The 16,762-nt window shown below is 51.8% G+C and overlaps 1 protein-coding gene across 15 annotated transcripts in view; it reads right to left on the reverse strand.

Moving 5' to 3' along the window:
- Positions 1-16,762, reverse strand: part of ATP2B2 (ATPase plasma membrane Ca2+ transporting 2) — a 114,992-nt gene that overhangs the window by 41,691 nt on the left and 56,539 nt on the right. For 8 of the 15 annotated variants that reach the window (XM_063114971.1, XM_063114967.1, XM_063114970.1 and 5 more), the window contains 4 exons: positions 8,936-8,977; positions 7,929-8,087; positions 5,310-5,524; positions 1,775-2,017 (listed from right to left, as the gene is read on the reverse strand). In XM_063114971.1, the coding sequence (XP_062971041.1) occupies positions 1,775-2,017; positions 5,310-5,524; positions 7,929-8,087; positions 8,936-8,977 (659 nt within the window). Of the gene's footprint in view, positions 1-1,774; positions 2,018-5,309; positions 5,525-7,928; positions 8,088-8,935; positions 8,978-10,855; positions 10,887-12,905; positions 12,917-14,115; positions 14,176-15,279; positions 15,313-16,762 lie in introns of all 15 variants that reach the window. The other 7 variants (XM_063114973.1, XM_063114972.1, XM_063114966.1 and 4 more) reach the window with 5 other exon arrangements.

The following is a 16,762-nucleotide window of genomic DNA, read 5'->3' on the forward strand; positions in this document are numbered from 1 at the left end:
CCCAGGTCCCTGACCTCTCTCCAGCCTTACCAGCTGCATCTTCTCCCCAAGTGGACAGACTGACCGCTGTCCTTTATGCCATCTGGACACAGCCTCAGTCCACCAACATCTGGAAATGAGATTTCAGCTTTGTCTCTAATGCTATGATGCACTACCAGATCAAGACTTATCAACACGGGGATGTTTCTGCAGCCCTCTTGGAACATCCCAAGAACTCCTTTTCACTGGAACTGAGTAACACACATCTCAGTCTAAGCCCACCCTGCAGGCCTGTGCCCATGGGTCACCCCATGGCCTGAAGCCTGCTCTGGGAATCGCCCTGTTCCCCTCTGCCACGTCTGCACAATGACATCATTAACAGCATCTCAGTTATTTTAGGAAGGCCCGGGGAAGAGAATAAAGCATTACCAATCTCCCTTGATCCCCAAATCAGGGGAAAGAAGACAAAAACATTGTCATTTCTCGCCTCACCCCCAGGGCTCTCTGCCACCCGTCTGCACGTGTTCTCCGACCTACTTTCCCCCTTTGTCAATTCCGCCTCCCTTAGCCTGCAGCTGCAGGGGGATGTGGGTGGCATCTCAGCCATAGCACAGTGGACGGTGCAGAACCCGCTGCCTCCTCCCCCCACCAGCCCCTGGCCTCACTGCTGACTCATGCTCTCTGCCCCGTTTCTATAAAGCTGCTGGTGGCTCCCACAAACCCAACCTGATCATGAAGGTTGGAGCTGGCTCAGGGGCAGAAGGGGGAGGTCAGGGCTTGGGCACATTTGGAGGGTAAACAAAAAAGCCCAGCCGATCACCCAGATGCTCACAAGGCAGAAATGCCCTACATCTGAGTACTGACGGACATCTGGATGGATGAAACTCTGGGTTTCTCTTCATCCAAATGCTGGTTAATTGCAAAGAGGCAACCTGTGCTTCAAAACCAAATAGGGATCACAGCATGATGAGTTTAGTCAGTTTAAGCTGAGGCAGTAATGTGAGGGTTTTCTTATCAAAACAGTAATATTAATACTATTGCTAACAATTATTCCCCTCTCTGAATCCATGCCCTTTGCAATACCTCCCACCAAGAGAACATGTCCTTTATCCCACCTCGTGAATCTGGGCTGGCCTGACTTGCACTGGCCAACGGAATGTGGCAAAGTTCAGAGCCCAGGCCTCAAAAGGCCTCACACACTTCTGTTGTCTCTCAGAACCCTGTTGTTGCCACATGAACAAGCCCAGACTAGCCTACTGGAGGAGGTGAGGCCACGCAGAGATAAGCCAGCCCAGCTGAGGCTGTGCTAGATAGATCAGCCTGCAGTCCTGCCAAGGCGAGCAGAGCTGTCCACCTGAACCACCGCAGATGCATGAGGGGGCTCAGCTGAGAGCAGAAGAACCACCCAGCGGAGCCCAGCTTGAACGCTGACCCACAGGATTGCCAGCTAAATACACAGTTTTGTTTTGAGTCACTATATTTGTGAGTGGTTTGTTATGTAGCAAAAGCTAACTAATAAAAAGATTTGGTGTTGTTTGTGTGTGGGGGGTATAAATGACAGGATTTGAAAAACACAGTTAACAACAATCTTTTTTTTTTGTCACATGAACATTCTATACTAAGAATAATAAGTCAAAGAGAAATGATTTGGTTACTCTCTGACTACACCAAAATATATCAGCAGGATTTGAAAGTCCAAATCACATTGCTCAATCTGCCCAGTACGTCCCCGTACGTCTGCATCATCCCACAGATGCTGCTCCCTCTAGTGGAGGAGGGGCTGGCACCCACTTACCAGAATCTTGGTGGTGTAGGCGCTGTTGATGGCGATGGCGTTGACCAGCAGCTCCATGGTCTTGCTGTTAACATTGCTGGGGTCGGGGATCTCTTTGTAGTGGACATCGCCGATGTAGGCCTGCACTACTGTCATGCGGTTGGTGGTCAGCGTGCCTGTCTTGTCCGAGCAGATGGCTGTGGCGTTGCCCATGGTCTCACAGGCATCCAGGTGGCGTACCAGGTTGTTGTCCTTCATCATTTTCTGGGAGGGGGCAGGTGAGAGGGTGACAGTGCGGAGAGGGAGCTGGGGAGCAAGGGGCGCCTGCGGGTGCTGGGTGAACGCACAGTAAACGAGGCAGGGCTGCCAGTCTGCACCTGTGCTTACCGCACTCGCAGAGGCTGCCACAGCCTCTGACACCCGGGCTGCTTGTGTGTGCGTGGCCCTTTCCCTTCTCTTTCATTATTTGAACCATTTAGATTAATTGAATTTATTAATTTGGATTACAGAAGTAATCTACATTCTTTACAGAAAAAATAGGGGGAAGATTAAATAAATTTAAATTAAAAAATTAAAGAAAATTAAGTTTGGGTCCTCTCTAATAACATAAATTAAATTAACGTAAAGAAAATTAAATCAACACAAATTAAATAAATTAAGGTTGGGTCCTTCCTGATTACATAAACAACTATTCCTTATGTAGTTACGGATTTTTCTCAAATGTATCATCTTTTACTGGTGCCCGGTTTTCATTGTCACTTAAATTTCACCAAAAGTAAATATATTTAGGATATATATATATGTTTATACGTATAGAAAATTATCTGGAAAAATATCAAAATATTAATAGAATTACAGATTTTTATTGTCTTTTAAAAAAATCTATGGATTCCTTTCTCTAAAACAAACACATATTGTAACCTGCATAATAAAAACTACAAATTTCTTCTAAATGTAGGTACACAGAGAGAAAAAAAAAAGAAAAAAAAAAAAAAAAACCCAGCCATAAGCTACCACCCAGAACTGATACTGAGCTGATCTTATATACTGACATCCTTTCTTTTTAAATTCATAACACAATGGAATAGTACTAGACATATTATTATTTATTTTCTTCTATACGCCTCTCTTCTCTCTGGCCTAGCTCTATACTCCTAGCTCCTCCCAGATTCCCAAGCAAGTAATGTGATAAAGTAATTCTCAAGGAACCACCAGTCTTCATGTAGCCCCCTGGATGTCGTGGTCCTATCTGACAAGTTAGAGAAATTGCTAGAGGCTGAATGAGAAGTTTTAGTCTGTGCCTAAGGATCTGAATTCTTTTCGTCTTGCTCCTCGTTATAATGCTCTATAACAAGGGTAAAAGAGGAGTGCGATTAGAATAATTTTAATAGAGGTTTATGTTACTAAAAAATGAGTATTGGTAGGATCATATGCTACTGCGGTTTCTCTCACTATAACTCGTGAGAATAGTAACAATAAGTGTGCATCGAATGGATGCTTAACAGCAATCTGAATTTGCAACACACTTTACAGTGTGCAAAGCCTTTCTGCATTTATTTTCTTGTCAGATGGTAGAAGAATCCTGAGAGAACTGAGAGGATTCTGGCAATCGAAGAAATCTAGGCAAAGTGATTTGACCAGGATCACACACCTGGTGAGGTTTAAAGCTGGGTTTTGAGCCCAGCTGTTTAACCTCATAGCCGGGACCTTTCCATCAGGCCTCGGCCCATCTGTACTCTCTGAAGAGGCTTTGTCTGTTGGGCCTAAGAATCTCTGAGTCTGCGCTGTTCAGTCCCAGAGCCACATGTGGCTACTGAGCACCTGAAATGTGGCTAGTCCAAAATATGCATCGGGTTTTGAAAATGCTATGAAAAAAGAAATGTCAAAGAAGTATCTCATTAATAATTTTTATAATGATTAAAAATCATTAGATTGATAATTTAGACATAAAGAGTTAAGTAAATTACATTATTAAAATTAACTTCATCTGTTTCTTTTTTCCTTTTTAAAAAATAATGGCTACTAGGAAATTTTAATTACATACACGGCTCACATTCTGCCAGGGTACTGTCATATTATCTTTTAATTCTGTTTTTCCATGAACCTTTTGAAGCATGCTCATATCTGTATTGTGCAGCATTGGTCTAAGTGATCATCTTTATGCTCTTGATGGCGGCTCCCACGTCAGGCTCAGACAGTGGTCTCCCTTCCTGGGCTTGGGTGCTCTGCTAAGTTTATCAAGGTACTGTACAAGCAATGCTACCTAAGACGGCCGAAGGCATCAGGTGCCAGAGACACGAACTGCAGAAGGCACAGAAGCCTGAAATTCTGTACATGATCCCCCAAACCAGCTCTGTGCAACTGTCAAAGAGCTTGGCGGGGTGGTTATGGGCGCCCTACTCGTGGTTGTGCAAGTCACCCTCTCCCGGCCCCAGGCCTCCAGTGAACATTGTGTTGTGACCTGTTTGGGTTTTGGTTTGCGTTTCTTTGAAAATCCTAAAACAGGGAGACGATAAAGGCCGTATCCTTTACACAGAGCTGCCACTTTCTGGCACCAGCCTGGAGATCTCTTTTCTGTATGAAATTACATCGGAGAACCCAGCCCAAATTCCAGCTTGGAAACTGATGCTCACTGTGCCCTCCAACGGCTCTGCCAATTTCTCAGAGTGAATGTCTTGTTTATAAACGTGACCATGCCTCTGCCCTTGTGGGGACATCCCAGCACCAGGGCACTGGGAAGCAGGAGCCCAGATCCCTGCCCTCTGAGGTGGGGAACCACGGCGTCAAGGCAGGAAAGAGAGGCTGGGGTGTGACAACCTGGGGGGGACCCAAGGAAGGTCAGACTTGCAGTGTGGGGCTCCACAGAGAGCTGCGGCCTGCGAGGAGGTAGAGGTGGGGCTTTGCCATCAGCGTGGCGCTTAGGAACAGCCCAGACCCAAGCTTCCCCAGCAAGCATTCCTGGCCCCAGCCCCTCATCTAACTGCTTTGAAAACCTCTTATATTTTCAGCCCATATCCAAGGGGAGCCTCCTTTTTGCTTTCGGCTTCTGTCTTTCATACCTTTGAGATCAGCTATGCAAGCACTACGGCTACCACGGTGCCTGTACCTGTGATGACCAGACTTCTGCCTAAATTTGGTGGTACAGGATGAGTTTTGGCCTGCACAGTGATGTCTGCATTTTATTTTATTTTTTAAAGTTGGGTTGACTGTCAATATCTGAAAATCGGGAGAGTTTATATGAAGTCCAGATTTCTGGATTCTCTTGGAAAAATATGAGGATCGGGCAGCACTGGGCCTGCATCCGCACAAGGCAACCCTGGGTGAGGCAGAATAACGGGACTCCTTTAGCCAAGGCATGGATCTCTGGTTTGCCACAGGCCCCTGGACTCCCTGAAGGTGTGTGAGTTTGCTGTTCTGTGTGCGTCCTCTCTCTGAGCCCCCAGTGCGTCCACAGCTGCTTCTTAGCTTGTCCCAGCCCCAGAACCCACCTGTGCTCCCCACCGACCCCAGCTAAGGGCTGCCATAGCCAGCTGGTCCTGCTGTCCTCCCTGCTCACCTTCACCGAGTAGGCCAGCGAGATGGTGACAGCCAGAGGGAGCCCCTCGGGCACGGCGACCACCAGCACTGTCACACCAATGATGAAGAACTTGACAAAGTACTGCACGTAGACAGGCGTGCATTCAGGCAGCCATGGCTTCTTGTTGACCACGAAGGTGTCCACAGTGAAGTAGAGCACGAGGATGATCACCGTGATGGCTGACATCACCAGGCCTGCAATGCAGGGGATGCTGCTCAGTGGGGTCCGGGGGCAGAGGGCACTGGGGAGCGAGGTGTGGACTAAACCCTTGGCTTTGACCTCAGGGTCAGGCAGACCCCAGCTCACCTCCCAGCTCTGCCACTTCTTTGTTTTGTGACCTGGGGCAAGTCCTTGATCCTCGCTGAGCCTCAGTCTCCTGCTCTGCACAACAGGGATGCATATTTCCTTTATATAGTTTTGTGAGGCTCAAATGTAATAAATGAAGGCAAAACACCTAGCACGCACCCAACATACAGTAGGCGCTCAAGAAACGTGTGCTGAATAAAGAACTGTTTGCATAGAGCTTTCACACGATAATGATGTAAAGTTGGTATACTTTACTTATTCATTCGACAGATACCTTCTGGGAACCTACGACGTGCCAGGCATGTAGTCATTCCTAGTCTAGGAACTAGGGACACAGCAGTAAAGAAGATGAGCCCCTGTCCTTGGGGAGCTGACTTCTAGAGGGGGAGACAGACAAGAAACAAATCACATGAACCAGGTAAGTTCAGGTGCGGATAAATGCTGTGACATGGGGTGGCCGCGTTAACTAGGGTGTTCATGGAAGGCTTCCTGGGGAAGGTGATATTTGAGCAGACACTGGAACAATGAGGGAAGCAGCCACGTGGTGACCTAGGGGAAGATCGTTCCAGGTAGATGAAACAGCAGGTGGCCACTTTTTGGATGAGGAAACAAAGGCTCAGAGAGGGGAAGTGACTTGCCCATGGCCACAGGCCAGGGAGATGCTGTAGCTGTCGGAACACCACTGATTACCTGCCCAGATATGCTGGGGTCCCTCTTGCTAGTGCTGTGTGCTCACACCCCACTTGCTGCAGGTGCCACTGCAGGGGCTGCAGAGACTGGTCATAGCTGCAGTCTCTGCCAGAGAAGAACCATACTGGAGCAGTTGGAGTCCCCTCATTACAAAGTGCCTGGCAGTGTACCCATCCCCAATCTGACGGCCAATATCCAGTGGCTGACATGGGGTCTTGAAGCCCACGTGCTGCTGGGTGGGACAGGCCCTGCCGTGCGGCTGGTGCTCCAGAGCTTCCATGGGGTCATGCCAGACTAGGAGTTCTCCAGAAATCTCAGCTGCATCTGGCTTCTTCCCCGGCCTTGACCCTTTGCTGGCCTCACCTGGGAGCACCATCTCAATAAGTCCCCTGCCCACCCATCTCAGTTCTGCTTTCAGGGAATTCAGCCCAAGAAAGAGGCAGAGGTGTGACGTGAAAGCAGGAGTGCTTGACTGTGAACTCCATTCTTGGCAGGGCCAACGTGGGAGAGGGAGAGGGACTTTGAAGGCCATGAGGTATTTTCATGGCTTAGTTCCCACCTCCCCCACCCCCCCAGTGCCATGTTCTCACAGAGGCTTCTGCCTGTGACAGCGATGGCAGGGCTGGAGGACATCCCTGGGCCCATCTCTCCCATCCCCACCTCCAGCTGCAAAGCCTCAGAGCTGGGACTATCCCTGTCTGACAGTCGCAGGGGTGGGAAGCCAAGCTCCCAGCAGTCGGGAGCTGTCACTGGCCCCCGAGTTTAAATATAGACAGCCAAGCCTGTAATTTGCCTCCCTTCCCCAGCCATGGTGTCTATAATTAGAGCTGGGGAGACAGCCGTGGAGGAGGGAGCGGCCAGGTGGGGAGGCCTTGGTGTTTGCCACATCCTTACCCAGGAGGGGAGGCCAAGGCCGCGTTAGAGGGTGGAGGCTCATCTTGCAGCTGGGCTTGGCTTCCTGGGCCAGGAACTGTCTGTCACCAACCATCACCTGAAGCCACTACCTCAGTTGCGAAGCTGGCTTGTTGTGCTGGGGCTCAGGCAACGGGATTCTCCTTGGGCTACTGGTGCTGCCCTTAACCTCTTCAATCTTGCCTTTGCACTTGAAGCCAGGGTGCTCATTATAAAGCCCAAATCCCTCCCTGCCTTCCCCTGCTCAAACCTCTTCCATGGCTCCCACTTCCTCAGGATAAAGTCCGTGCTGCCTAGAACTGCAGGCCTTGCAGCCACCGCACATGCCAAGTGCTAAGAGCTCTGTATACATAATCTCCTTTAATCCTCATAGCAACCTGTGAAGTAGGGATAACCGTTATGTCCACTTTACAGACGAGGAGACAGAGGCTCCGAGCTAGGTGAAGTTATTTGCCCACGTTTTCGCAGCCAGGCTGGACAGAATACAGGTAGTCTGCCCCCAAAACCCAGGCTTTTAGCTTCACTCTTCTACCTTGCCAAGTGCTAAGTGAGCATGTACAGTATACAGGATTCAGACTGGTTGCTGTGACAGAGAAGGGCAGGCTTCAGGGGCCATCTCATGAGGCCCAGTTTGGGGCAGGGCTCTGTGGCCTGTCACTGCATGCCCTGTGTCCCCCGCAGCGCACTCACCTGCCTTGCCGATCTGCACAGCCAGCTTGGTGAGCTTGCCCTGCAGCACGGACTTCTCTTTCTTGTGCGTGTTGGCCTTCTTTTTGTCGTCGGCATCGCCGCCCTCGGCACTCTTGAGGGGCTGCATCTCCATGGCGGCTGCCCCGTCCTGCTGCTTGGCTGCAGGGGCAGAGCACACAGGTGCACATGCAGACACACAGACGCACACGCGGGTCAGCCTGCATGGTGGGGATGCTGGTGCCCACCCCTGCCTGCCCACAGGAGGTGCTGACTGCCCTGCCTGGGCCTGCAGGGCCAGCATGGAGCCCTGGGACAGGGGCCTGCCTCTCCTAGCTGGAGCCTCTGGATCCCAAGGGCACCTGATGCCTCAGGTCTGGAATCCGGGACACAGCAGGGACTGACACGCTTCTACCCTGATTCCCAGCAGGAGTGGGCTGGGGACCCTTCTGGGCCTGAACAAGTCCTCAGATCGTACCCCAAACAGACAAGACAGACAGGCTTGGGCTTTACCAGCTGATCTTTGCAACCATGTTGTTAGGGTGATAAGTAGCCACTAGACAGGAGTGACAAAAAGGGAGGCTTAAAAGGTTAAAGAGGTGGTCCCTGTCCATGAGTGCCAAGTTCCCATCCCCAGCTAGCATGGCCTCTTCAGTGCAGGACCGACTAGAGGGCCTGTGGCTCTTTTGGACAGAGACAGGGCCAAAGTCCCTACCCCTTAACCTCTAAGGATCTAAAAGAACCAGCCTCAGGTCTTCAGTTGAATGGGAAGCAGCGCTCAAAGGCTGGGGAGAAGCTGCCCTGTGGGTGTCCCTGCTCTTCACCAGTGACACCTCTTTATTTGGCCCGGCACCTTGGGAATCACAGCTGTACCCTGAAGACGCCAGACACCCAGAGTCGTGGCTGCGCCTGCCTCTGGTCCCAGCCAGTCCCTGCTTCTGGTGTGCCTCTCAGAATTGGTGGGGAGGGGCCATAGGGACCACAAAAGCCGGTTAATACAAAAGGGTTACCTTTGCTCTGGCTGGCGTCCACATTGCCATCCTGCATTTTACCTACATGACAAAGAATTTTAACAGACAACAGAGAACAGACAACACATGGTTGGTCATCATGAAGACGCAACAGGCCACGGACATTCACGTCACAGATGGAGGAAGAGCCATGCTGGCTCCGTCCCTCTGTACAGGGACACTGGGAAGGCCCTGAAACCAGGGCGAGCCTGGCCACCCCCTCAGCCGCAGGGGCTGTCAGTCCCAGCAACTTGTGATTCTCCAGGGGGCTCAGGACAGAGTGTTTCTGTTGGGAAGATTTTGGCCCTGAGCACTTTACAGATTAAAGGACAGTATTTGAGGGTAGAAAGGATGAGAGTCTGCTGGTAGGAAGCAGAAGGAGGAAAGGTCTCAGACCCCAAAGCATCTCCTGACTGATTTGGTTGATGTGTTTTGTGGGCTGATAGGAGGCAAAGGGGAACCTGTTCAGCTACATCCTTCTGTTTTCCCGTAAACAAAAACATGCAAACGCAATCGAGAGTGGGGAGAGAGAGACCAGAACGGAGCGGAGTGTGGACAAGGTGCTGAGGTCAACGTGTTCCTTAGTTTCTGGCTCGAGGAGGGATGATTCTACTTTCTTGTCTCTCTGTAGGGGTGTGGAGCCATGGCATGGACGACCCCCTGCCCACGCTCCTGAGAGTGACCAGGGCAAAGAGTGAGCAGGGGGTACCCAGAGGTGGTCTCTGAGGGGCCCCAAGGGTGTCCTGGGGCTTTGCGGAGGTCCCCTGGTTTCTAAGGGGGGAACCACTGGCCCTTGATAGGGGTGTATGCCCTTTGTTCTGTGTCTCAGGCCACAGGAGATGGACTAACTAGGATCAGTGGGCTCCGCTGGGTACCCCCTTTCCATACCAGGGCCTGATACTGCCTACTGCTGGAGAAAGGGATGGATCACAGGCTCCTCACCCCCTAATCATGGCTGCCTGGGAGGCCCCCTCCCAGCCTCAGGAGAGGCTCGTGGGCTGGGTTCAGTGTGGGAGGTACTGGTGGCCACCACCTGTCACCCGAGACACCTGCCTTCACCTGTGCCCTCCTGTCTCCTGGGCCCGTGCTCCCCCGAGTTCTGCTTGCAGGCTCACCACCTCAGGACGGGTCTGTGATGGGTGATTCTCATGGCTCACGCTCTGGGAGACCCTACCATGTGCTGGGCACATGCATGGCTTCCATGATTGCACCTAATCGTCACCACAGCCTCACCCATGAAGGGTACTCTTGGATCATACCCATTTACAGATGAGAAAGTGAGGCTCAGAGAGGGAGATGGCCTGCTTGTGCCTCAGGCAGGAAATGGAGAGCTGACCCCAAAGTACGTGCAAAGTGCCGCGGCTTCTACTGAAGCCACAGTTGGGGAGAACATGGCCACCCCTCGGCCCATGGAGGGGAGGGGAGCTGAGGAGCTGCTGGGACTGGGTTCCCCAAGTCCCTGTTTTGCCACCAGCTAGTTGTGTGGCTTTACCTCTCCAGCCTCATCTTCCACCTTTGTAAAGTGGGATGAGACATTCACCTCCCAGAGTGCCTCAAAGTTACCCTAATAATCACCACTTGCATGGTTCAGACTTTTGCAGTTTAAGGGGCTTTTGCAAGGGTCGTCTCTTGTCGGTCTTCGCTGTCTCCCTGCATGGTGGGGTAGGAGGGATTTTCATCGCTCTCATTTTACAGATGAGGAAACTGAGGCCAAGAGGTTCAGAGGCACCCTGCATTTATGGAACATCCTCAGAATAACCCTGTGGCTGCGTGATTAGTTTGTCACTATCGCCATGCCCACTTTATGGGTGACTCAGAGGGGAGAAGTAGCTTCCCCAGACCCCCTGCCAGCATCGTCTGTCCAAGTGTAAGTGCAGAACTGTTCCCTCCGCCTCTCACAGCAAAGCATCAGGGGCCCACCTTGGTTTAAAGAGAAAGGCCCACCCTTGCTCTGTTGTAAAATTCTTCCTACTGGGTTAAAAAACAAAAGAGAAAAAACCTTTTTTACAGCAAACAGGAATGAACAACAACAACTATTTTTATTTTTTTAAATATTTTTACTAACTGGGCTAAGGGGCACCAGAGGATCCGGTTCAGCAGTCAGTTCTGGAAGGCTCAGAGAGGCCTTTATTTGCATTGCATATTACCAGATGCAACAGCGGGAGTGCGCCCATTAAACTCAGCTAGCAATTTCCTCCGTTATTTCCATAGTGACCACATGGCCAGAAAAATAATCACCAATGCATATGTTGCAGGAAGGGAGTGATGTTCTGGGAACGCTTTGGCGCAGGTGGCCTGGTTTCTCAGAAGCAAGGGACTTACTTGGGGCTCTCCTCAGCCAAATTGGAGCTTGCCTGGCCCTGAACTGGGGTGGGAGAGGCAGCTTTGGTCCCACGTGGGACCTGGAGGATGGGCTGTATTTCAAGGGAGTTAGGAATGAGGGACGGACTCCAAGAAGGAATACTGGGTGGGGTCTCAGAGGCCCTTCTCTGCATCAGTTTCTAGACATGGCTTTTCCAAATAGGTCTGTTGTCTTTGTGCAGCACCATGGACATGGATGTGAAACACATGGATCTGGAGGATTCCTGGTGAAGTGACCTGACATACAAGCTTTAGGGAGACAGACCACTAGCTGGAAGACCTGGGAAATGTCACTTCTCCCTGTGCCTCCATTTCCTCCTCTGAAATGGGAGAATGTCAACCAAGATGTCCATCAAGGTGATGCTTATGAAAAGCACCCGTAAAGTGCTGTATAAATGTCAGGAGTTAATAGTGATACGTTCTTAATTCTGATTATAAGTGATGTATTAAATAGTGATATATTAATAAATGTAAAATAAAATAATAAAATAATAATGGCAACCATAAGACCTCTGAGATGAATGGAGGTCTTTCAGTGGGGGCTTGGGGAGCAGAGTCACTGGCTCAGAGGAAGGGAAAACAGATAATTCCCTCTCATCACTCACCAAGGCTCAGCCTGGTACCTCTCAACCTTTAATGTGCTCTCAGCTGCAGCCTGGAAAGTTTGTTGAGATGCAGAGTGTCATTCAGCAGGTCTGGGGCAGGGGCTGAGACTCTGCATTTCTAACAAGCGCCCAGGTGAGGCCATCACATTGTTTATTTATTTATTTCTTTTTTGCGGCCGGCCTGTATGGGCATCGGAACAGCCATCACATCCTGAATAGCAGTGGCTTAGAGCACTGTTTCCCAAGGTATATTATGGGGCATATTGATCCCACAGGATTCAGCCAGGAAAGGTCCCGCTAACTCTATAACTCTCCACTGCATGTCAGCACAGTCAAGGCTCTGAGAAGTCCTGTAATGAGGAAGAAACCAATTCAACCCAGTGGTTCTTAAACATCTTTGACTGCAGGGTCCTTTCTTGGTGGTGGTGGGGGACGAGGTGGGAAGGCCTCATAATGGCCTTGTGAAACTTACAAGGCACACTCCATTGGGAAATCCTGGTTTGGGAGGAGGAACACATGCTTTAGAGCCAGCAAGGTCTGGGTTCTGGGTTCAAATCCCAGCTCTACTACTTTGTAGATCCGTGACCTTGGGATAGTGTCTTGATCTCCTTGAGACTCAGTGTCCTTATCTTTAAAGTGGGGACAATAAAACTCAAATTATGGGTTGTCATGAGGATTAAGTGACATGGCAAACATGAAATGCTTCAATTGTGCCTAATATCTAGTAGGTGGTCAAGAAATGAAAGATCTCCATCTTTCCTGCAGTTTTTCTCTGGATACTTGGGGTTTTCTACAGCAGTTCATAAGTAAAACGGCCCTTTTTTCTGGAACTGGCCGGCTTGGATGAGTCTGTACACTCACAGAGCCCAGCAGCCTTATCGCCTGGGGGAAGTGGGTGCCACCTCCTGCTTCCTTCTCCCCCAGCCGTGGGTTTGCCCACATGGGTTCTGCTTGTCCCCCTCAGCCACCCCTCCCTGACACATGACACCCCCTACACCCCAAACTTTCCCCCTTCCTCCTCCCATGCCCGAAATAGACCCACCCCGAACTGGCTCTCGTGGCAGGGACCTGTCTGCAGGAGCGCCTCATCCAGCCTGATGTCTATGAGCACTTCTGTCTTTGCTCACTTTGATGCAGGTGGCTCGGCCAGAGGTCTGGGGCCGGGGATGGGAGGGTGTGTGGGAAAGAGTCTCTATGATTTGCAGGAGTGATGAGGAGCAAATGATATAATGGATGAGAGACACATAGCCCAGTGCCTGGAGTGCTGTGACACTGGAAGAAAGATGCTTCCCTTCCCTCGGCTTCTCTGGGGCCAAGCCCGATCCCCAACAGCTCTCAGTGGTTCAGGAGCGGCCTGGGTGACTATTTGGGGACATGGGCAGTATCTGAGTAAACAACAGCCTCATCTGTTGCTCTGAAGATGAGAGAGCATAGAACTTTCAAACCTTCTAAAGGCTCGGAGGCCAGTGAATGGAATTGCTTCCTGCCCATGTGTAGGGAGGTTAAGCTGCAGACCCCAGGCACCAGTGGTAGTCCCCCGCCCCCACCCTCCACCCCCCAGGGGGCGAGTAAGAATGCAGAGACCCAGGACAAACACTCCAGCACAGGCAACAGCTAGAAACACCAGTCCACATCCAAGGGAAGAACTAGGCCCGAGCCCAAGCAAACCCACTGCCCGTTTGGTCCGTGAAAGAGAAGAGGAAGAGATGTCTACTGGTGACTCAGCCATGCTACAGGGCAGGGCCAAGGAGCTGAGCCCCGGCCTGGGTCCCTCTGCCTTGAGGGAATTTTAGAGTGGAGGACTGGAGCCTTTGCTGGGGACCCAGGTGCCAGTTTCAGCCCAGGTCCTGACCCCAGGCCTTCTTCCCAAAGCCAGGGCTGGGAACGCGCTTAGGAGAGGGCCACACCAGGTGGGACGTGCTTCTTGGGGGCCAAATCTGAAGCCAAAGTCATATCCCTCTTCTGGGCTCCGCTGGGGGTCAAGGGCCCAACAGGAGCCAGCGCCCTTTCGGCAGCTGTAAGCAGGCACGGACTTGATTCCCGGATGCGGCCTGTCTCTTAAGCGCCTGCCCCATGTGAGAGGATGACTGTCCCCGACTTGCCCATGCACATCAGAGATCTGTGCGGTCCAGAACAGGGAGAGAAAGCCCTGGCTGGGGGTGGGGGAGAGCCTCCCGTCCCGCCAGGACCGAGAGCTCGCCGCGGGACACGTACCATTGACTAGGCTGGCATTTGCACTATCTGCGGCGTTTGAAGCTGCCGCACCGTCGGCCGCTGCGGGGTGGAGGGATGGAAAATGCAGTGTCACATGGAGAAAAGCAACAACAGTAACGACATGAACTGACAGGTGGGGAAATACATGGCTCTGTACTTAAAAAAAGAGAAAATGACGCTGGAAATTAGGAAACTCAAATTTGGGGGATGAAATGTTCTCACAGAAAAGCCACAGAGGTTGTGGGGGCAAAACCCAGACACGGAGGGTCTTTGAAATAAAACATGGCGGATGATTGGGGTGGTTAGCCGGATGGTCAGGAGGGTCCCCTGGCAGGGAGGGTTCCCAGAGGAGAGGGGTCAGAGGAGCCATGGCCAGGAGTCAATTCAAAATATCTAGCAAGCGGTGCAGTGTGGCCACCAACCACTCAGAATGGGTATTCGCTATGACCACCACCTCTGTGCACCAGGGTGCTCGGGCGGAATATCCCTCGATGGTGGGGACTTAACCAGGTCATACCTCCCACTCAGGCCACCACCTGTCACCACCTCCTCCTTCCCTAACCAGCGCACCAAAGATTGCCTTGGCAACGTCCATATGCAATGACCCACCATTGAAAAGGTGACATCAAGTATGTTGCATTTTATACATGAGACAAAAGGTACTAGCGAATTCTTCTTAATTTAGAAATGAAAACTGCTACAAGATGGCCAAATTCACCCCTATTGTCCTTTCTTGGGGTGGGAGTAAGGTTCTATGGAAAAAAGAGGAAAGAGACCCTGTGGGGTGACACACTGGTGGGTGGGGTGGACACGCTGTGTGGGGGTGGGGAGCAGGGGTGGGGAGCAGGGCCGGGGTCCCATGGTGGCGAGTGAGGTGGGGCTTGCTGATTTGCGGGGCAGGGCATGGTGTGGAGATGGTGGTGGTGCCACTTGGCACCAGAGGGTAGGGTGAAGTGCTGGGAGGGAGGATGGCAGAGTGAGGTGATGGCTGGTCCCTCGGGGCTGGCACCACACAAGGGCACAGAGGGGCATCTAGGGGCAGAGCCTGCAGCAGGCATGTGGCCTCCTCCAGCTGTCTGTGGTGGTCTAGGGACATGGCCCAGTGGTCAGAGGTGGCTGCTATTTCTAAACGCCCCATCTACCCTGAGGGGTGTCTTACTGTACCTGGTAGCTGAAGGCCATCCCCCTTCTTCACACCTGTGTGATGATTTTTGAGACATGTTAATGAAGGAGAAGCACACACAACCACACACACACACACACACGGCCGCATGCCAGGGTCATCCTGCATGTGGTTAGTGGGCTCTAAGCAATGTTGCTGGTGGAGGTGATGGGATGGGAGGCAGAGGGGGCCGAGCCCGGCCGTGTTGCTCAACCCAAGGTAGCCTGAGATGCTGGGCTGCCCCAGGCTTCCTCTGCCATGTCCCTTCCGCATCCCACCTCTTCTCTCTATGAGTCTGTCTTTGGACACCCCCATCTCTCTGGGTGCAGGTGCCCTTTCAGGGAGAGACTGTGAACCTCACTTCTGGGGCAGTTGAGGCCTGTCTTCCTACTGGCATTTTCAAAAACATAGGTATGGCCTGTGGGGAGTCTGGGTGTGTCTGCCCTCACCAGGCTCCAGTGAGGCCGAGGAAACGGGGACAGGCTGCAGCATCCTGCACAACTGCTCAAACCTGCACACCTGCCTGCGGTCTGGGGCAAGGCCTGGCCTCCCCCCCACCCCACCTCAGGTTCCAACTCAGTGCGTGGACACTGTCCTGACACCCTAGGACTCCTGGCCAGGGCTCTCTCCTTAATTTCAACCTCAGTACCCCTTACTCCAGCCTCTTGATTCCCAGACCACAGCTCAGCTCCATTGCTCCTGCTGTGGAGGCAGCTGTAGTCTGAGGGAGACCTAGTAGACAATGGATTTTGCCCCAGGGAACAAGTAACCTTTGGTCCTGACCCAGGCTCTGTACCTGCTTGGTCTGTGAGAGCTTGAGGTAGCAGGACTGCCCCTAAAACTCAGGGAGGGGCCATCTGCCCTCTCATCACCCTTCTCCCCAGACTCCATAACTTCTGGGTGTTGGGGATCCTCCCCTGGAGTTTGGGAAGGAGACAAGACTTCAAATGCATAAGGGGGTTTTCCCTGAGACCAAGTGTGGGTGTCAGGTAAGGAGCTGGATGTGCTGGGGCCAGAACCTGGGCCTTTGGATTTGGGCCTGGCTTGATGGGACTGGGGCTTCTTGTGTGAGAGGGCCTCCCTCTGTTCTGAGAGGGACTTTAAGTCTGGGCTGCCAGCCTGCTGCACTGCAGGGAGACCAGTGAATAAGCACTCTTATTTTCAAGGGGGAGGAAGGACCAGGACTCTTTGCAGCTCCAGGCGGATGGGAGAGGGAACTCACAGTGGTTGATTTGGAGCCACACATTTGGCCACCTTCCCCAGAATCACTTCTGCCCACATCTGGGACAAGTCTATGCTGGGTGGATTTTCAGCCCTGCTCAATGGAGTTGACAATAGTGGAAGGAATATACCTGGGTGGGGATTCCTACTCAGTATTGGGGGGATGATGGGACCAGTTCATGCCAGCTGTTTCTACTGCTTGAGCCTGGAGACTCAACAACATGCTCAGCATCCTTGGCCTGGCCCAGAGGGGAATGAGGAGCC

Source organism: Cynocephalus volans, chromosome 11 (genome assembly GCF_027409185.1).
Source record: "Cynocephalus volans isolate mCynVol1 chromosome 11, mCynVol1.pri, whole genome shotgun sequence".
Lineage (NCBI taxonomy): Eukaryota > Metazoa > Chordata > Mammalia > Dermoptera > Cynocephalidae > Cynocephalus > Cynocephalus volans.